Below are 21185 nucleotides of genomic sequence, written 5' to 3'. Positions count from 1 at the left end.
TTGCCTGCCACTGCTCTCCAAGGAACACCCAGGACCTAGCCCAATACCTGCCACGTGGTTGGCACTCACAATATCTGTTGAATGAAGGAAGAGAAGGAAGGAAAGACAAGAAGTGAAGAGTTACCAATGAGTAGACCAGAGCTCAGGCCCAATACAATAGAGATTCCCATCAGTAAAGCCAGAGATTCAGGGTGCCTGGCTGGCTCAGTCAGTAGAACATGTGACTCTTGATCTCAGGGTCATGTGTTCAAGCCCCAAGCTGGGCATAGAGCCTACTTAAAAAAAAAGAAAAAAGAAAAAAAAGCCAGGGATTCTCTGACCCAATGTCCACCTCCAGCTGAGTTTGAACAAGATCTATGATGTGCTCCAGGGTGCCCAAGAGCCTATTTATTTAGTATTCAAGGTGTCAGCTAAAGGTCTGTGTATGGCACTAAATTCTACATAGAGAAAGAGTAAGCTCATTTTCTTAAAATCAAAATATTTCCTGGGTGAAATGTAAACGCAGTTTCATTCTCAGAACAGAACCAGTCCAGAGGCTCTAGTATTGACCTCCTCCTCCCTTAGATTTTTCCTGATCTAGTCATGCAACAGGGCACAAACACAAAGGCTGTGGAGTGGAAACATCCTCCACCTTCTAGGGAGTCTAGATGAAGAGCCTCGACAAATCCTAGAAGCTAGGGAGAAAACAGAGTCCTGAAGGTGGCACTTCCACACATCTCCCAAGTCCAAAAGTATATCCACATATCCTTCTGCATCCCACCCAGCATGCCCTCCTTCTCAGAAGGCTTTCCTTGCCTCCCTAAATTGTGAAGAAGCCACCCTCTGCCTTATGCTCAGCCTCTTGCAATCAGTCTATGGCTCCCTCCACCAGGTACACTTTGATCCACTAGACTCAGACCAAAGTTCCCTTCAATGGGGAGGGGTGGGGCAAGAGCTTCTTCTCATCCGATGTGTTAAAAAAAAATGCAGCCTAGCTTTGGAGTGTAACTCAAGGATCTTTCCTAGAGGTACCCCATCTACCTCCCTGACCACATGGTTTTACCTGAGGGAAGAGAGCCCAACTCAAAGTAAAAAAAAAAATTAATAATAACAATAAAATTAAAAAGAGAGAGAATAAAAAATTGAGCTTTAGGGCACTGAAATCCTGGGGTAGCAAGCTGTGGAAGGAAAATAAACCCTTTCCCTAGTCCCCACATAATACCCTTCTGAGTCAAAATGATCTGGCTAGTTAGAATACTGAATTCCTAAGAGATTATTAGCACTACAGCTCTGGTGCCCCTTGATCCAAACCAAATATTTATATATTAATTTCAGTCTGAATTCCTTTCTCATTTTTCCACACACCTCTCCTCCCTCCCTCATCCAAAGCCTCCCCTCCTTTGGATGGACCCAGAAAGCATAATGCTAAATGAAATAAATCAGACAGAGAAAGATAAACACTGTGTGATCTCACTTTTATGTGGAATCTAAAAATCAAAACAAACGAATAAACAGGATAAGACTCATAGATATAAGAAACAAATTATTGGTTATTGGAGGAGGGACAGAGTGGGGCGGGGGGCATGAAATAAGTGAAGGGGATTAAGAGGTACAAACTTCCAGTTACAAAATAAATAAGTCATGGGGATGTAAAGTACAGCATAGGGAATATAGTCAACAATATCAACATAACTTTGCATGGTGACAGATGGTAACTAAACTTGTCATGGGGATCATTTCATAATGTATAAAAATATCAAATCATGTACCCCTGAAATTAATAGGATATTGTCTGTCAATTATACTTCAATAAAACAACAACAACAACAACCCACAGCCTTTTCTCCTTGCTCCTGCAAGACAGAGCTCCAAGTAACCGTCCTTAGGGAAGTTTTCTCTGTGCCCCAGTCAGCAAGTCTCTATTCCCACCTGCTTCCTCAGCACTGTACTTGCAACCTTATTATTAAGTTTGTAATCTGCTTTGAATTATGTATGCTGTTTGCATGTTTTCTCTCCCACAGACAGTAAACTGCCAGAGGGCAAGGACACTGTGTTTACATCTATTCCCTACAGCACTTGCACAGTATTTTACACATACATGCTCTATAACATTTGCTGAAATCAACCTTGTGGAATGGAGACAAGTTAGCTCTGGCTTAAAATACAAGATATCCGGGGCGCTTGGGTGGCTCAGTCAGTTAAGCGTCCGACTTCAGCTCTGGTCATGATCTCACAGTTCATGAGTTTAAGTCCCGTATCAGGCTCCGTGTTCACAGCTTGGAGCCTGGAGCCTGCTTTGGATTCTGTGTCTCCCTCTCTCTCTGCTCCTCCCCTGCTTGCATTCTGTCTCTGTCTCTCTCTCAAAAATAAATAAACATTAAAAAAACACTTTTTTTAAATGCAGGATATCCATCAGCTGATGAATGAATAAACAAAATGTGGTATATCCATACAATGGACTACTATATAGGAATAAAAAGGAATAAAGTACTGATACATGCTATTCAACATGGATAAAACTCACAGATATTATGCTAAGTGAAAAAGGCCAGTCACAAAAAAAAAAAAAGCAAAAAGCAAAAACACCAAAACAACACATGTTGTATAATCTCCTTTACATGAAATATCTCAAAAGCGGAAAACTATAGAGACAGAGAGCAGAGTAGTGGTTGCCTATTGCTGAGGGGGGTGGGGAAAAAGGAGCGCCTGCTCACAGCAGTGTGCGAGCGCTGCCTTCACAAAGTACCACAAACTGAATGGCTTAAAAAACAAATTTATTATCTCACAGTTCTGGAGGCTAGAAGTCTAAGATCAAGGGGTTGGCTGAGCCATGCTTCCTCTGAAAGTTTTAGGGAAGGATCTGCTCCAGGCCTCTCTCCCAGCTTCTGGTAGTTCCTTGGTTTATTCCATGACCTCAATCTTCACACAGCGTTCTCCCTGTGTGCATGCCTGTGGCCAAATTTCCCCTTTTTATAAGGACACCAGTCATATTGGATTATCCCAGTATGATTTCATTTTAACTGATTAAATCCACAATGACTGTATTTCCAAATAAGGTTGTTCTGAGGTCCTGCTAGGACTTCAACATGTGAATTTCGGGGACACATTCAACCCGTAACACTGCTAATGGCTTCTTTTTGGAGTGATGAATTGTTCAAAAGCTAGGACATGTGGGGTTATACAACTCTAAAAAACATTCAGTTGTATATTTTAAATAGATAAACTATATGGTTTATGAGTTATTTATCAATAAAGCTTTTTTTAAAAAATGGAAGGAGAGTTGGGTTTGAAGAGTGTGCCCAAGCTCAAAACTCAACCCATTGGTGAGAGCGTGTGAAAAGTTGGCTCCACAAGGGCTGTAGGATGTAACTTAGAGGGAAGTCAAAGGCAATGTGCGTTTATCCACGTGTTCCACATAAAGTCCCCTGATCCAGTGATTTAAACCTAGAAGGTGATCCTCTAGAAGTACCTTCCAAAGAATACAGGGGCATTCACTTCAGCACTGTTTGTAAAAATGAAAAAAAAGAAGAAACAGCATGAATGCCTATCCATATGGGGTAATTAAGTTAATCGTGGCATCTTTATCATTATTGAATCTGGACAATGGGCATATGGGGATTCATTATATTATTCTACTTCGTAAGCATTTGATAACTTTTCATTATAAGAAATTTACAATTACGCCATATATATACAATTTAATATCACATAGCCATTAAAAATTACCTGATAAAAAATCATCTGATAAATTTACATGGAAATGTGTCTATAATATGCTCTCATATTCTGCTGCATGACTATAAAAAGGTACAGCCTTCGGGGGTAGAAGCTGTGGAGTGAGCGGTACAACTGATCAAAATCCAAACCATTTTAAACGTATATGCTAAATGACCTTGCAACTCTACCTGTAGGTATCAATCCTACAGAAATGCTAGCAAGTGTTCTTAAAGATAATATGTAAGCTAATTACTGCAGCATTACTTGAAATAGCCAGAATTGGAAACCTAACTGTCCATTAATAAGGATATTAATTTTGATCTATCCATTTAGTGGAATCCTATGTCACCATTAAAAAGAATGAGACAGACCTAAAAATATGCTAATATGAAAAGATACTGAAGATAAATAATAAAAAAGCAAATTACAGAATAATATATACAGTATGATCTCATTTATTTTGAAACTCTATTTCTTGTGTAATTTTTTTCTAGAATTTTATTATCAAAGTTTTCAAACACTCCAAAACTTTCTTGTGTAAATTTTTTTAATGATTTGATGATTGTCCATGCTATATTTCCAACTGAAAAAAATTTATAAAACTGAGGATGTAGTATAACCCTATTTGGGTAAATTTACATGGAGATTTACAAAGGGCTTTAAAAAAATCTATGTAAGATACTAAGTTCAGCATCAATGTGCACACGCTGGATGCCGGCTATCGTTGTGACCTTAAGGTAAACAGCTTGATGGTAAAGGGATCCTTAAACTCAAGAATCAACTCCTGACTTCCTCCAAGTGCAGTACTTCCCTTTGCTCTGACAAGGGTCCATCTAAGGCCAACAGGGCAGCTGACAGCTTCCTCCCATTCATTTTACCCCGTGCTCCTGCTGAAGGGCCGCCAGGAGAAATAAGCTTGAGACAAAAGATAACCATGGACATCCTTCCTGGCTACACAGGCAGCCCTGGCTGTGGATCCCTGGAAGGAGATAGAGCCGGAACCGGCAAACAAATCCTGACCTCCATATCGGACAGTTCAGGGTTTTGCCAAGGGAGTGGCTGGGCACTGATTGTGCAGGCACAGAAAAGAGGTACAGTTTGGCTGGCTAGAGAACCCTACAAAGCTGTATTCTTGAGATACAGTTAGGTCAAACTGGGCATGCCTGGAGAGCAGAAGTGAATTTCCTCTCAGGGGCAATGGGTTCTAAGGTCAACTCCTCCAAATTACATTTGGAAACCAACCCAGGGGAATTCCCTCTTACTTCATTCTTAACTGTTTTTCCGACCCTGAGAATTACAAATAATAGCGACTATTTATTACACTTTCATGGTGCACCAGGCCTTGTGCACATCCTCTAAGAGCATTACGTTATTGAACTCACACAACATCCAGCGAGGTGGCCACTATTATTAGCCCCATTAAGTGGATGAGAAAACTGAGACTCAACAAGCTTACATCATCAGTGGGTGCAAAAAGCCAAGCTCTAAATCCATACCATACACTGAAATCCAGATCCTAATCAAGGCCTAGGACAGACAGAAGGAAAGGGAAGAGGGAAGGTAGAATGGGGAAGTAATGCCAGTTCTAACTGAGATAGAACATATCGAGCAAGGGCAAAGCATCTGAGAAGCAATACAAGGCCATGGCTAAGAGCCTGGGCTTTGAAATCAAACAGATCTAGCTTCACATCCTGGCTCTGCCCTTCCAACCCAGGTGACCTCGAGCAAGTCACACTGTTCCGTGTCTCAAGGTCTCCATCTGCCAAATAAGGCTAATAGAGGTACGTACACCTCAGAGTTGTTGTGAGGATTCACTTAGATGAACCACATAGAGACCTCTGAACAGTGCCTGCTATGTAAGCATCTTTTACATGGTAACAGCTATAATTACCATGGTTGTTGACACCATTATTAATATCTGACCACCATTCCTCAGCCAGAAGTTACCTGAAGGCAGACTGAGCATCAGAGTACATGACCTGGAACTTAGGAAATGCTGATAAGTAATAACCACACAACACTATTTCTCAATATGTTTTTCTCTTGTCGCTTCATGCATGAAGACAGTCACAGGGGCCATGTGCAATGTTATGCATTACCAAGGCGCTTTAGAAAACATATGTTCTTGATTTTGCATTAATGAAAGTTAGTGTGTATTGAAACCTGCTTGTTATATGCTAGGCACTGTACTGAGCACCTCCTAATACATTACCACTAAACTCATGAGCCCTGGGTATTCATTTCCTGTGGTTGCTGTATATTACCATAAACTTGGTGGCTTTAAACATTACAGGAAATTTTTCTTTCCTGATTTTGGAGGCCAGAAGAATGAAATCCGTCTTACATGGGAACTGTAGATGAAATCCATCTCAGTCTACAAAGCTACAGTTGGAAACAACATCTCCAACAGGACCACTGAGCCAAAATCAAGGTGACAACAGGCCTGTACTCCCCCTGGGAGATTCCATTCCTTGCCCCATCAAGCTTCCAGTGGCTGCCTGCATTCCATGGCTTGTGGCCACGTTACTCCAGTCTCTACCTCCATGGTTATACACTGCCTTCTCCTGTCTACGATCAAGTCTCCCTCTGCCTCCCTCTTATAAATATATTTGTGATTTCACTGAGGGCCACCTAGATAATCCAAGATAATCTCCCCTTCTCAAGATCTTTAATTTATTCGCATTTACAAAGACTCTTTTTTTGCCATATAAAGTAACATAGTCTCATGTTCCCAGGATTAGAATGTGAATATGTTGGGGTGGGGAGCAATTTTCAATTTACCTCACCCTGCAATGAAGGTATTAATATCTATTTTCTATGCATGTGGTAGAATATAGTAAGAGGCAGATGGTCCTGAGTTTGGCTCCTGGCTCTGCCTGACATTGGGTAAATTACTTAAACATCCTTACACTTGAGTTTCCTTATTCATAAAATATGAATAACAATAATACCTCCTTCAAAGGGTTGCCATGAGGATTAAATAGAACAGTGTGTGAAGTGTCTCTGCACAGTGACTGGCTCTCAGCACATGCTCACCAAGGACTGAGTATTATTATGAATATAGATAAAGAAAATATTCAGAAGGCAGGTGACTTGCCAAAGGCCACCTAACCGGGAAGTGTCGGTGCCTGGAACTGAATGTGGGTGTCTGTGCACCAAAGCCTGAGTCTGTTCTACTCTATGGATTATGATGTTCTGGGTGTATGGGCTCACTCGCGGCCTTCAGAATCAACACTTCTAGGTTATTTCAATTCCAGATGCTCCCCGATACTCTCTTCTGGCAACTGTATAGCTACCTCCCTTCAGATCAGCTCTCCTAATTACTGAAACTAAATTTATGCAACGGACCCTAAGAAAGCGGTATCAAGTCTCCAGTCATTTAGAAATAATAAAGACGCTGCTTATGTGAGAATTTGGCTTGCAAAAAGATCACATCAGATTGGCTGGCGATCCATTCGGTCTGCAACTCTAGGGGTTCTGGGCAACGTGGGAATTGTAGATGAAATCCATCTCCGTCTACAAAGCTACAACTGGAAACTATAGCTCCAGCAGGACCACAGGTGTCTCTGGGGCAAGGTGCCTAGTGTGATACTTGGAATTTGTATCCGCTTCTGCCTCCGCTGCCTCAGAGTCAACGCAGCAGGGTTAATGGAGTTCCTGGTACTTCAGAAAACATTTGAAGAAGACTGCAGACACTTACAGGCAGCTCTCATCAAATTCTGGTGTCCCCGCCCATCCACTCAACCATTTCCTCAGCACCAGCTTCCTTCAGTTATTCAGTCTCAGCTGTGGGGAATGGGGAGCCCAGCTGCATGCCGAGTTTGGAAAAACATTTTGAATACTTTAGATCTGCCAAATACTTGGTTAAAGAACGATATCCTCTAATTTCTTAAGCCATGTGTATTTTAAGTGAAATGTAATCCATATGTCTGTTGACTCATTTAAATACAACTCAGTGAAGCATGGTTTACCAAGCGGACTGGGATAGCATCTAAGCCTTTCTTAAGCTGGTCTTTGATCCAGGGAAATTGAAGTTTGCCAACAACAAATGAAGCTCCTGACAATAGAGGGTCAGACAGAGCTGTCCTTTATCCTAGATAAGATGTTAAAGTCTACTCTCAACTCAAGAGGAAGCTGGGAAGGTGGAGAGAGCAGAGAGCACAGTGGCCTGGGTGTATTCAGGGTTTTGGTCTGGATCAGCTATATATTTCTCCCAGGCCTCCTTGGAAGGGAAGTGTGGCACTAAGAAGTGCTTAACTAATCCAGCCTGTCTCTTACTGAAAAACTCCTTTCCTGATTGCTAATTCTCCCCTTCTCCAACCCTCCAGTATTATATAATTCAAATAGAATTGAGGGGAAAAAGGAGAAAACTAGGCCACTAGATCACTCCATTAGCAGTGAATGTTAATTTTCCAGGTTGTCACCTCTTTCCCAAGCCACAATCTAAATCTTACCATCATTTGGACTCAAGGAAAGACAGTATACCGAGGAAATTAAGAGTTCCAGAATGTGCTCAAGATACCAGCAAGGAGAAGTGCATGGCCAAAGGTCCTCTGGGCAGAGTGCCCACTAGTTGAGCTACTCATGTGCTTTTGAAGGTGACCTTGTAACCTAGTGATCCTGCCCTTGGGTGCAACCCAATGAGCAGCGAGCATCCTGCAAGCTGATTCAACAGTTCAGTGGGCTCTCCTCTTGGGAAAAAGTGCAGAAAGGAGAAGGGGGTGAACCAAAGCCTACATGTCCTGGAGGTGTTCATCTCCCTAGATGCTTACAGCTAAGGAAGAGTCCATTTGATTTCAGCAAACAGATTTTTGTCCAATACAGTTTCTGGGTTGATGAGGCAGTCCTCAGGGAATGGGAGAAATTATATGCATAAAAATTATTACGGATTTATGACTCAAAATTTTGGGTTGTGAAAATAACAGCCTATAATTTCTTCCCTGTTGTTTCCCTTTTCCTGTTTATGTTGCCTAAACGGTGAGTCCTGAGCTGGAAGTTCAAACTCTACTTCAAGGTCTGTGGTTTTGGGGCACTTGCTTTTATCCCACTGCCTTATTTTCAAGGATGTTTCTTTAACTGGAGAGCAAACTCCCTAAGGAAGGGACTTATTTTCCATTTTTCTAGTTACACCACATCCTTTAAATATGTAGTGAAGGAAAAAGCTCTTAGAGCCCAATGGGGACAAAATCCCCATTTTACAGATGAGAAAATTGAGGCCCAGGAGAGCCAATTGGCTTATTGTTCACCTCTACATCATGTGTCTCTGAGCTCAGTACTCTCTCCACCGGACCGCTATGCCTCAATCGCAAGTAACATTCTCTTAATAACAGCTATGCACCAACATTTGCAAATCATGTGTAGATGTGTGAGTTAATGTAAAAGAACATAATATACACTTTATTGGAGTAGAGTACTACTTCAGACATACAGTTAAGTCTAAATAAACAAGCATGGAACAATGTATATAGTATAATCTCATTTCTGCTCCTCCCTCCCCAACAAAAATAGCAGCCGGTATATGTGCTTCTATGCAACTGTGTTTATGCATATCTGTGCGTGTGTTCTCACACACACAGAAAAGGTCCTGGGTAGGCCCACCAAAGAGTGGATTCACCTTGAGCCTGTGAGGCTCTCGTTCCTTAACTTACCATATTTTGGTATTGCTAAATGTTTTACAATGAGCATGTATTGCTTTTGCAATTAAAAAACCATGAGCAAGAAATAATAGTAGCTGCCATTTACTGAGTATGGAATATAAGCCAGGCACAATGCTGGGCCCTTTACACATACCATCTCATTTCATCCTCCCTATGGCTCATGGCACAGCACTATCATTATACCCTGGATAGGGAAACTGAGACTTAAAGAGAATACACAGTTAGTTAAGTAGCAGAGCCAGGATCTGAACCCAGAACTGTCGAACATGAAAGCCATATTGTGGTTAGCCCTACAATGTCACTCCTTTTCACTTGCACTCTATAAAATATGTGTGTCTCCCATGGGCATACAGCCATTTATCCTGAGTTGCTTCACAGCAGGAAAAGGCTGCCAGTTGTGACGTTATTGAACTAAGGCAACTCTCAGTGTCTGAGCTGAAAGCCTGTTTGCTACACCCCGACTCTCCTGGCCCACCCCCTGCTCCTCCATCCCCACCATTCTTGGAAATCTCTCCATGTGTGAATTCCATTAAAGGCCTGCTCACTGCTATTTTGGGCCATGCATTAGCACATGGGCTTTGACTTGATGGGAGAAGGCCAGACACCTCAGGATGATGAAAAATAAATTAGAAATGTCCTCTCCCTTCCCTCAGAATCCCAGAAGCCCTTGCCCACAGTCCTTGCCCTGGGAGGCCTCAGAATCCAATATGTGGGGAAATGTATGGGGATGGAGGAAGCCTTCATAACCTATCAGGATTTAAACTTGGCTGTTGCTTCTCCTTGGAATTGTCATCTCTTAGCTGTCCACATGGCTCACTTCCTCACCTCCTTTAGGTCTTCACCCCAATATCAAAACACCACCAAAGCCTTTTCTGACCGCCATTCTGAAAAGCACCTCCGTCCTGACCCCTCCTGCCTCCCCCAACTTTGTTTCCTCCATAGCACTTGTCATCGGACATACCACAGCTTACTTGTTTACTTGTGTACTGTTCTTGCCACTAGACTATAAGCTCCATAGGGCAGAACTGTTCTGTTCACCCAGCCATGTCCCCAGTACCAACACTGGTGCCTGCAATGCTGCAGGTACATAATAGATGCATGACAGTGAATGAATCGGTGGGGGATATGAAGAACCAGAGACTGAGAAGTCACCAGGCATAGGGCCTAGCTTCCCCTCAAATATCACGGGATTACAAAAACTTTAACACAGCAATTTGAAAAATCAGAAAAGCATCATTCCCCCACTTCCCCCAGCTCCCCTTCCCCCCCCACCCCCAGCTGTTTTGAATCCAGATTCACAAGCACCATGAATGAGAAGGCTTTGGGAAATAAACACACTAGGAAGTCGTGTGCAGTTAGAGTTCCGCTTGCTAACACATGTTCAAAAACAAAAAACCCAATTTGGACGAAAATAGCAGGAAGCTGTCCCCTAGGGATACCTGGTGAGGTCATATTGTTTGGCTCTGCTGCTTCCATTTTTGTCAAGCCTCCTGCCCTCTGCCAACTCAAGGAGGCCAGGAACCACATCCAGCACCCCCCCCCCCCCCGTCCCCCCCCCTGCTGTTCACTGGGAAACCAAAGAGCTGCCTGGAGTAGCAGACAGTAGAGCTGTGTGCCAGGCTCTCCTCTGGAACCTCTCAGTGTGGGACAATAAAAATCACAACAGTGGTTGATCACCATGTGTTTTATAAGCACTTCACGAGCACCACCTCATTCAGTCCTCACAATCACCCTAAGAAGTTAGTCACCGTCACATTCTGCATTTTATAGATAAGGGCACTGAGTTTCCAAAAGTGGCAACAATTTGCCCCAGGTTACACAGCTCGTAAGCTGAACCTGGATTTCTGTGACTCTAGAACCAAGCCAAGAACACAAATGATCCTACTTTCACCTCTCTCATTTACTTGCTGTGTGACCTTAGACAAGTGCCTAACCCTCTCTGATTCAAAGTTTCTACAACCACACATAAGACGGTTGCACTCAGTGTTTTTCTAAGATGTCTTTCTGCTCTAACTTCCAATGACCTCTTGCACAGGTTCCAAAACATGAGGGAAGGATGACTCCTGGGATCCCATTTACCCATGACATCACCCCCATCACTTGTACTATCCAGAGGAAGTTGAAGGCCCAAATGCTTCACTTGGGGCCAAATGGGACAGATGAGGCTCAGGTGGCAATAGCAAATATTCAGACTAGAGCTGGAAGGCTGGGGTCATGGGAAGCTAAAGCAGGCTCCTGAGAGACAGTCAAGAACAGACCCTCTGAAGGCATTTCCTGCAGGACTAAAGGAAGACAATGCAAGGAGAAATCCCAGTCATGCAGAGCCTATGCCTTCTGAGGACATAGCCAGCCAAATCTGCTCCAGGAAAATGGGACAAAAGGAACCCATTCTTGGGGTGGTTTCACTGTAGGAGGAAAGTAGCAAAAATGTTTGAGTTGCCCATCTGTTTAGCTTCCCAAAGGCCACCATATATATACTGGAGACAGAGGAAAGGTGTGGATGAAGTCCATTACTGTACATGCTGCTTAAGGCATACATTTGCCACACTTCCAATACCACTCACCCTCCTTTGCAAGTGTCCAAAGCCCAAATTTGGAATAATTTATATTCTTGCTTTCCACCCAAGCTCAGCAGCCATTCCCATCCTTCTGGATACGGGAAGGTCCCTATCCATCCCTTTCTTGGCAGTGATGCATTTGATTACTCATCTGCTTCTAGGGGACTCAAGAGGCTGCCAAGAGGAGGCAGGCAGTTCCCTGAGCCATTCAGCCTTATCTGTGAGGTCTGTGAGGCAGAACTGGTTAGTGGGAAAACACCAAAGGCCTCAGCATCCCCCAGCCAAGTGAGCAGAGCTCTCCAGTGGCCAAGCAGATTGGGAATGTCGAAAAAGCAGCCATGCTTTATGTCTATTCACCTGCTCAATAACATGAATCAAGATACAACTGCACTTGATGGCAAATCAATGTGGAAATATTCCTGAGCCAGGCAGCCACCCAAGATGAATGAGGTTAGAAAGATGGAAGAATCAGCCTGATTAAGCCAGGGGACTGCTGACCATGCCCTTATTGGCAGAATCTCAGACTTAGCTGACCCAGAACAGATGGAGCAGCCCGCGTGTGAGGTGCAAAATCCCAGAACACTCCACCCTGCCTCTCTGCTCTCTGCTGTTTTCCTCTAATCTCCTTCACTTCCTGCCATGCGCTGTGCTGGAGCTAGTAAGACAGCTGCCAAAGTGCTCCAGTCCATCCCTCCCTTTGTCTCTCTCTCTCTCTCTCTCTCTCTCACACACACACACACACACACACACACACACGCCCCTGTGAGCCTGCAGTGAACTCTAAGAGCCCCGGAAATACAACCAGAGGAAATTCAAGGAAGACGTTAAACGGTCCAGTAATTTCACAGCAAATCAAGAGACTGTGGATATGCTGTCTTTGCAAGACATTCCCTACAAAGGAACCACAGATTGAGAGCCTGGGTCATTTAACAAACTGCTTCTTTCCAAAACAATGGCACCTGCATCCGGCGTTGACAGGGAAGTGAATTGTTTCATTTTAGACAAGGAAGAGTCCACTTACTCATTCTTCTTTAGGTCCACGATCAATTCTTGCCCCTCAGCCATTACCCTGAGCTCAGCTTTGAGTGGATGCTAGAAGCAACAACAAAAGAATGTCAGTTCCTAAAAGCAGGGACAAGGCTCCCAGGAACAGACACAGGATCCAGCACAGTGCTCTCACATTGATCCACAGGAAGTGAACGAGAAAGGGTCAATTGCACTTCCAGCCCAAACATGAAATTACTTCAATCCCCGCAGGACCCAATTCCCCTCCCCCATCTACCTCTCTTCAAACACAAAGGAAAGAAACTTCAAGCTGAGATGTGATGGAAGTGCTCACGTACAGGTCTGGGAAAGGCAAACACCCAACAACACAATCTTCAGTGGTAAATTCTGTGTAGAGTCACATCTGGATTCAAGTGCTAGCTCTGAGCTCTGACACTGTAGTTGTGCCAACCTGGGCGTGTTCCTGAACCTCCCACTAGCTCAGTTTCCTCATTTATAAAATAGAGACAATAATAGTCATCCTTATGGGAACCTTGTAGGGATAAAGTGACACAGTAAATGTAAAAACTTTGTCTCAGGGCCTGGCACACTGAAAGCCCCTGATACATGTTGGCTATTATCTAAAATACCAAGAGAACTCTCTTCATAGTGAGTTCTTATTTTATGTTATTTTGGCTCTTGGTTTGGATGCCCCACTCACCCACCCATTTCAGAGGAGACAACTAGAAGAGCCTCTAACTAAGGTTTTATAAGATACATTTTAAGCACATAAGAACTTATAGATAGCCAAATTAGCAACACACTCAGAATAAATTTTTTGAGATATCATGGCCAATAAGCACACACACACACACACACACACACACACACAAACATGTTCAACATCACTGGTAACTGCTCCCGCCAAAAAATAAAATTTTTTAAAGATACATTTTAAAAAATCACAGTGACAAATATTTTTTAGGACCCACAAATCACAAGGCAGTGGGGCATAATGAAAAATGGGCACTCTCGTACCCTACCAGTGAGAATTTAAATTGATACAAACTCACTGGGAAATAATTTGAAAGTTGGACCAAGAGTTTTTGAATGTTTAGACCCTCTGACTCAGTAAAATTCTATATTAAAAGAGCAAATGGAAGCACAAGTAAAGTTTTATATACAAGGATACTCATTACCTACAATAAGGATTAATGAAATATGACTTGAATGTCCAATAATAGAATGGTTACATAAATTATAATCAATCATATGGCAAAACACTAGACAGTCATTAAAAATGACTTTAAATAATTTTTAAACTATCAAGAAAGTACACATGATAATTATTAAGTACACAAAGGCTCAAAACAACACTGTTTATTTTATTTTATTTAAATATGCTTTTGTAGAGAGAAATATATCAAAAGGTTACCACAGTTACTTCTCAGCAATAGGATCATGGGTTAATTTTATTTTCTTTGTGCATCTTTCCATGTTTTTAGAATTGCTTTTATATTTTACGTGATGGGTTTTTAATCTGTTTTTACCTTATTATCATGGAAAATTTCAAAGAAATTAAAAATTCAAGTCATAATAAGCTTCCATGCTTCAACAATTCAACTTAAGGTGGTTGAACTTATTTCAAAGGAAAAAATTGTTTATTTGAAATGAGATATTTACATATTTAAACATATCAAAAACAGGACCAAGGGCACCTGAGTAGCTCAGTCAGTTAAGCAGTTAAGCGTCCAACTCACGATCTCACGGTTGTGAGATCAAGCCCTGAGTCAAGCTTCACATTGACCACATGGAACCTGCTTGGGATTCTCTCTCCCTGTCCTCTCTCTCTCTTTCTGCCCTTCCCCCACTCATGCATATGCTCGCTCTCTCTCTCTCTCTCTCTCAAAATTAAATAAACTTAAAAAAAAAAAAAACAGGATCAATTCTTTGGTGTGCTTTAAATGCACATTCTCTAAGTTGGGACCAAGGAACTGAGAAACTCTTGAAGTCTTTTTTCAATCCACAGAAGCTCTTGATAGAGTGGAGCTTCTGTCCCTTTTAAGGTTGATCTCAAAGCTTAGTTTCAGCATCTGAGAAAGTGGGCCAACTGCTTTGCCACCTCTGGTTGGGGACCTTCCTCTGCCAAGTACATTCCTCTTCCCATTTGCCCCAAACTGCATCTGCCGTTAGGGTCCTGGGCATCCCTGGGACAGTCACACCACCAAGGGCTCTGATGAGATCTGAACGTTCTGATACAGGAAGCTTGGGCAACCCTGTCCTTTGCTATTTTTGCACTAATTCATCCTACTGACTTCTCTTAAAAAGGGACATTTCAAAATCATGGGGAGAGGAAGCTAGGTGGATGTTTGCACAATAACTTCACTACGGGATCCACATCTCTGTTTCTGATGCCCTGATGCAGCTCTGTTAACACCCATTCTGGTTGCTGATCCTTTGCCGCTTTACTCTGGGATGTTCCAGAGAAAGAACCCTGCCCAATGACACTAAGCATCAGGACACAGTCCCAAGTGGGCATTTGAGGAAAAGTACACACCAACAGAGCTGTAGCAATTCCCTCATTCAAGGAGTAGACGGCCATGTGACAGTCCAGACAAAAAAGGCAAGTTGACACACATCTAAGCACTGTCACGTCTCCTCCAAAGAGACACAAGCTGCAACATGAGTACGAGTATTTATAAGTGGGTACTCCAAAAATATTTGCCTCTGGTGTGGAAGATGCTCAGACACTGATATTTATACTTCCTGAAGGAAAGGGTTAAAATTCCTTTCTCTTTAGAGGTAGATTAAATAAATAAAATAAATATAAATAAATAAACAAACAAATAAATAAATAAGTAAATATATCTTCAGCTCCATAGGGTATCAGAAATCTGTCCTGTGTATGTGCAGCCCCCATATGATCTGGTACGATATTTAGTATACAGTGAATGTTCAATGAATGTTTGATGAATGAATTACATAAATGAGAATAAGAGGCCTGAGTGAAACCTACCTTCTACTCTCTCTCTCTCTGACATTCATTCATTTGTTCATTCAATGGATACTTATGGCACAGGGCACTGTGCCGACTAATCCTACAAAATATTTTGACCCAGATTCAGGGCAGACAATGGCTAGGAATAAAGACAGGATCTAGAGCTCCACTTTGTTTCCCAGGCCCTTCCTGAAGATGCTAGGCATCCCACATCTAAAAGGAACACAGAACCTCTACAAAAAGTATCGGATCCATTCCTTGAGCAATAATGGATAAATTGGACTATCCAAGATCCTGTTTTTTAAAAATAACCTGCTCTAGGATAGCCATCCATCAATCTGTCTAGACTTTCCCTGAAGCTATTTTTAGCCTTTCCTACTTTTTGATGAAATGAATTCCATGCATTTATTGTCTTTAGGATAAAATGTTACTTACTTTCATTTCTCCTAAAATTTTTGCAGGAAGTTCCCTTAATAAATTCAAACTGAAGCATTTTTGGACATGTCTGTATTACTCTAGCCATAACTTCAAGGATTCCAAGCATTTCTCCACCCCCAGCCCCCATTTACCTTTCCAGACTCAAAAGCCACAAAGTCTGAAGTCTTTCCTGCTTTTATATGCTGCCCAATAAATCATGAGCCCAAAGGACCTTATTAACTCTCCCTTCTCCACAGTCCTCTTTCTTCCTATCCCCTCTAAGCCCTATTTTATAAATGAGGAAACTGAAGTTCAGAAAGTAGAAAGTCCCATAGCTGGTGGCACGCAGCAATCATGTCTTACTTTCTAGCCCTTTCATGACTCACTTGAACTATAAAGACCAGAACCACAAAGAATATCCTAGATGTACAGGTCCTCTCTGCATAACAGGATAATATTTTCTGTCTTGCTCCCAATCCCCTTGAGAAAGCCTGTGCATTTTTCTGGTGTTATGGCCCAAGGAGCCCTACTGCATTTTAAGATGTATTTCCCAGTACTAGATCCCTCCCTGACTCTTAAAAATAGCTTGAATTATTATTTTTCTCTTCAAGTAAATTATGTCATCAATAAAATAAAGCATATATATATAGACAAAATATAGCAATGACAATATTTAATCAATTCCATTTGAGAGATGGTGATTTTTGTGACTATTTGCACTTAGCTTGTGTCAGCATCAATAATTTTAATTTCCTCAACTAATAGCATTTGAAAGTGTTCTACAAGTTTGTCACACAATGAAGGAAAGTCCCATCTGGGATTTTCAAAACCAATACACAGAGAGGATGTAGAGTGGGTCAGAAACAGAACTTATAATGATGACTGGGCTTCCAGGAACATTAAGAAGGTGGCCCGCCACTTCACAGAATGGAGCTGTCAGCTCCTGCCTTTGAAAATAAGATATTTTGGGGTCTTACCTTTTCTTTCGTGGGGTTTTCTGCAACCTTCCACTGAGGTATTATTAGTTCATGCTGCAGCTGGGGGCTGCCTTCCCCGTTTTCTCCTGCCAATACAGGATGCACAACCATTGGTATCCCAGGAGTTTGCACCCTAGCTAAGCTAGGCATGCATTGCCAACCGGAAAGAACACCTTATTGGGTCATTAGGAGACCTGCTGGATGCCAGGCTCTTGGCACTTCCTATGAGTGAAGCACTCTGCTAGTTGTTGGCCATATAGTGGTACACAGGGCTTACCAAGGTCTCTGTACTCCCCACAGTTTACTTTCTAGAGGTGAGAGATGCACAATCCACAAATATTCTCAAATGGTCCAACAGGGTCATAGAATAAAGAGACACTGAAGAGGAAGTGCCTATTTTAGACAGGTTGATCAGCAAAGATGGCATTTAAGATCTGAGAGACCAGAAGGCAGCCATGCAAAGATCTGGGGGAAGAGTGCCCCAGGGAGAGGGGCTAGCAAGAGCAATCAATGGTCATGCGTGAGCAGAAGTGGACTTGGCCCATTTAAGGAGCAAGCAGAAGGTAGAGGTAGAATCTAGTAAATGAGTGGGGAAGTTGGTAGGAGATGTGGTTGATTGGTAGGAGATTTACTAGGTAGAATCTAGTCAATGAGTAGCAAAGTTGGTAGGAGATGTGGTCAGCAAGAGAGCCACAGGTCTGTATCACAGAAGCCATGGAAAGTGTCTGGATTTTATTATAAATAGACTTGGAGGGGCACCTGGGTGGCCCTGGGTTAAGCATCCAACTCTTGATTTCAGCTCAGATCATAATCTCATGGTTCACAAGATGGAGTCCCTAATGGGGCTCTGCACTGACAGTGCAGAGCCTGCTTGGGATTTCTCTCTTTCTCCTTCTCTCTCTGCCCCTCCCCAACTCACACGTGCAGTCGCGCGTGCGCGCGCGCTCTCTCTCTCTCTCTCTCTCTCTCTCTCTCTCTCTGTCCGTCTCTCTCTCAAAATAAACAGATCAGTAGGCACTGGAGTGTTTAGACACAGAGCAATATGATCTGTATTCAGTTTTTAAAAGATCATTCTGCCAGCTGGGTGGAGATGGGGGGTATGGTGGGGGAGGGTGTGGGAGTGAGAGTAGAAGCAAGATGGCCAGGCTGGAGACCTGGTGAGTGATGATGGTGGCTCAGACTAAAATGACCTCAGTGGAGAAGAATGAAGTGGTCGGATTCTGGGTATGTTCAGAATCATGGGTCAGATTCAGGCCCACGGGTGATTCCCACTGAGCTTCAGCTTGCTCATCTGTAAAATGAAGACCATGATACCCGCCTGCCTATGTCACAGCGTTACTGGGGAGAGTCACCGTGAAATTGCTCCCAGAACCACAAAGCATTGTGGCATTACCTTGAGCTTCCTAATGGCAAGTTTGCATTTGCAGATCACTTCCTACTTTCCAAATCACTATCACCACTTGGTTCTCCTTCATCCTCAAGACAAGATAAGCAGCAGGATTCCCATTTTGCAAAAAAAGGTGAATTGAAACTTGTTTGAGGAGAGATTTGTTCTAGGCACTGCAGACCTCACTTTTGCAGATAACCTCGATAAACTGGTAGTTTCCCGAAACCTAAACAAATTAGTCTCCACAAGAATAGGTTAAATCCATAGGACTCCTGGGGTGGGGGACCTAGATTTTGGAAGACTCCAAAAATCTATTCTTTCTAAACCAACCACATCAATCACATAGAATACAATGAGCGATATGAAAGATAGCCACAGCTGTTCTGTTAGAGTGGCAAAATTATGAGTGATTGATGTTCCTTTCAGATTATTGATATAGTGTATTCTCAATCAAAATATATCTGAAAAAATAATCTCATTAGACTAGCATTAGAATCGTCATACTGGTAAAAGTCAGAAGCAATGTATTCATTTACTCATGTTTTCTGAATGCTTAACTATTTACCAAGTACTATGCTAGGTGCTTGATATTCACGGGGAAACCAGAGGCATAGTCCTTGCTCCAGTGGCTCTCATAAGTCTGGATTCTTTGCAACAAAAAGGAATTATATGATATTTAATGGAATATTTAAAGGAATGAAATTATCTTTATGATTGCAAAAAAAAAAATGCTGAAAGCAAGTCTAAATAATAGAGGAACACAGTATATCTTAAGAAAAATTGTTCAAAACTTGCAAATGAGGCAAAAAGCAAGCAGGATGTCCTTTCAATGTCACACTGGAGCACTATTTAACAGGCCCTCTCATACATCACCAAATTTTTCTAGGGGAATGCACATTTGTTTGACTTTTTTTTTTTAATTTACAATGAATTAAAAAACCATACTCTGTGAACTTACCATGTTAACTGTAAATTTTTGTCTGGTAGAGAGGCAAATGACTTTAGTATGGGAGAAAGATAACTAAGGATTATGGTTGTTTCCCTGGATGGGGCATTGACCACTTTTACATCTGTCCCAGCACATGATTTCAACAATTCCTGGATACCTGCACCACCCCTGTTCCTCTAATGCTTTCAACCAGCTACACCATCCTACTCGTCGCCTCGTTAATGAATTGAAGGAATCTTTGCCACCCATTCATCCTATATTTGTAGGAGTCATGTTTTTAACTTTTTGAAGATTACACTTCTGCGATTTCTTGATATAATCTATAGTCATTAAAGTCATGTTTTTGCAGAATGTAACGATGTGGCAAACGCTCACACTGTGAAGTGAAGAATGCAAGACACAAAACTGTGCATATGGTATGGTTCCAATTTTATCGATATATATTTATAGGAACACACACACAAAGACTGGAGAAAGGAGGAGAGACTAGGAAAGCAGCGGAAAGAAGCCAAAAGCAGAAAAACAGTGGGAAAAGAGAAAGAGGGAGAGGGAGGCAAGCCAGGGAGAGGACCGGCTGTTTTCTGCCTGCTCTGGGTCTCCCGGACCCCCACCACCTCCCGGGGTGCACAACGTGGGAACAAAGCCCGGGATCCCAGGCTGAGGGACAGCGGGGGAACAGCCCCGCGGAGTTGCAGTGGGCGACTCCCACGTCCTCCGGCCACCCAGCCCACCCATCTCCATCCTCACCCAGCGCCCCCGCACCCCGCCACTTACTTCTGGTCCACGCCGGCAGGGCGAGCGCCAGCAGGCAGAGCCGGACGGCGCCCACGCCCCCGGGCATGGTGGCAGCGGCCCCTCGCGCGCTCGGCGCTCACAAGCACGCGGCCATGCCAGCCCCCCGGCCAGGCGGCGGCGCGTCTGGAACCCACTGCTCTCCCAGCGCCTCCCAGCCCGGCTCCCAGCCATCGGCGACGACGCTCCGCCCTCAGCTCCGCAGGGCTCCGCCGCGGGGTGGAGGAGGGGACGCGCCCGCCAGGAGGGGGCGGAGGGACCGCGGAGGAGGAGCCTGGGGGACCCCTGGGCAGCCCGGTCGGCTCAGGTAATGGTCCGGGGGGAGGGAGGGTCGGAGCCCGAGGAGGGGCAGGCTTCACGGTGGGCAAGGCCTAGGGAGGGTCGGGGGTCTCGGGCTTCTAGGAGTTAAAACTGGACCCCTGTCTGCACAAGGGTCCGTTTCCTCTGTCCCACACTGTGCTAAGACGTCTTGGGTGACACCCAGAGGCTACTCACCCAGCACCGTGCCCTAGAGGCCGCCACTCTAGGAGGCAGGCTCTGAAAGAGTTAACCGAATCACCGAGCACAAAGAACTAAGTGCTATATGGAGTTGTTTTCTTAGCAGGACACAAATCTAGGAGCCATTCCTCTGACTGGGAGGAGGGGGGTGTCGGAGAGAGGATTCCCAGAAGAGAAGACATCTGAGCTCCGGAGGAGGAGAAATGGAGCATCACGCAGGGAAAACGGAATAGACAAATGTACTAGGGCGGGAAAGCCCACGGGCTGTATTT

At 43.4% G+C, this 21185-nt stretch overlaps 1 protein-coding gene across 2 annotated transcripts in view; it reads right to left on the bottom strand.

Moving 5' to 3' along the window:
- The window catches only part of ADAM19 (ADAM metallopeptidase domain 19), an 81103-nt gene extending 60242 nt beyond the window's left edge, over positions 1-20861 (bottom strand). The window contains exons 1-3 of one of the 2 annotated variants that reach the window (XM_043597258.1): positions 20398-20861; positions 17288-17373; positions 12933-13003 (exon numbers count right to left, since the gene is read on the bottom strand). In XM_043597258.1, the coding sequence (XP_043453193.1) occupies positions 12933-13003; positions 17288-17373; positions 20398-20464 (224 nt within the window). In that variant the 5' untranslated portion in view covers positions 20465-20861. Of the gene's footprint in view, positions 1-12932; positions 13004-17287; positions 17374-20397 lie in introns of those variants that run through there. The other variant, XM_043597268.1, reaches the window with a different exon arrangement.
- Between the last annotated feature and the right edge of the window lie 324 nt (positions 20862-21185).

Source organism: Prionailurus bengalensis, chromosome A1 (assembly GCF_016509475.1).
Source record: "Prionailurus bengalensis isolate Pbe53 chromosome A1, Fcat_Pben_1.1_paternal_pri, whole genome shotgun sequence".
NCBI classification, from domain to species: domain Eukaryota; kingdom Metazoa; phylum Chordata; class Mammalia; order Carnivora; family Felidae; genus Prionailurus; species Prionailurus bengalensis.
Note: the sequence above shows the minus strand (reverse complement) of the source record. Positions and strands in the feature narration are given on the sequence as shown.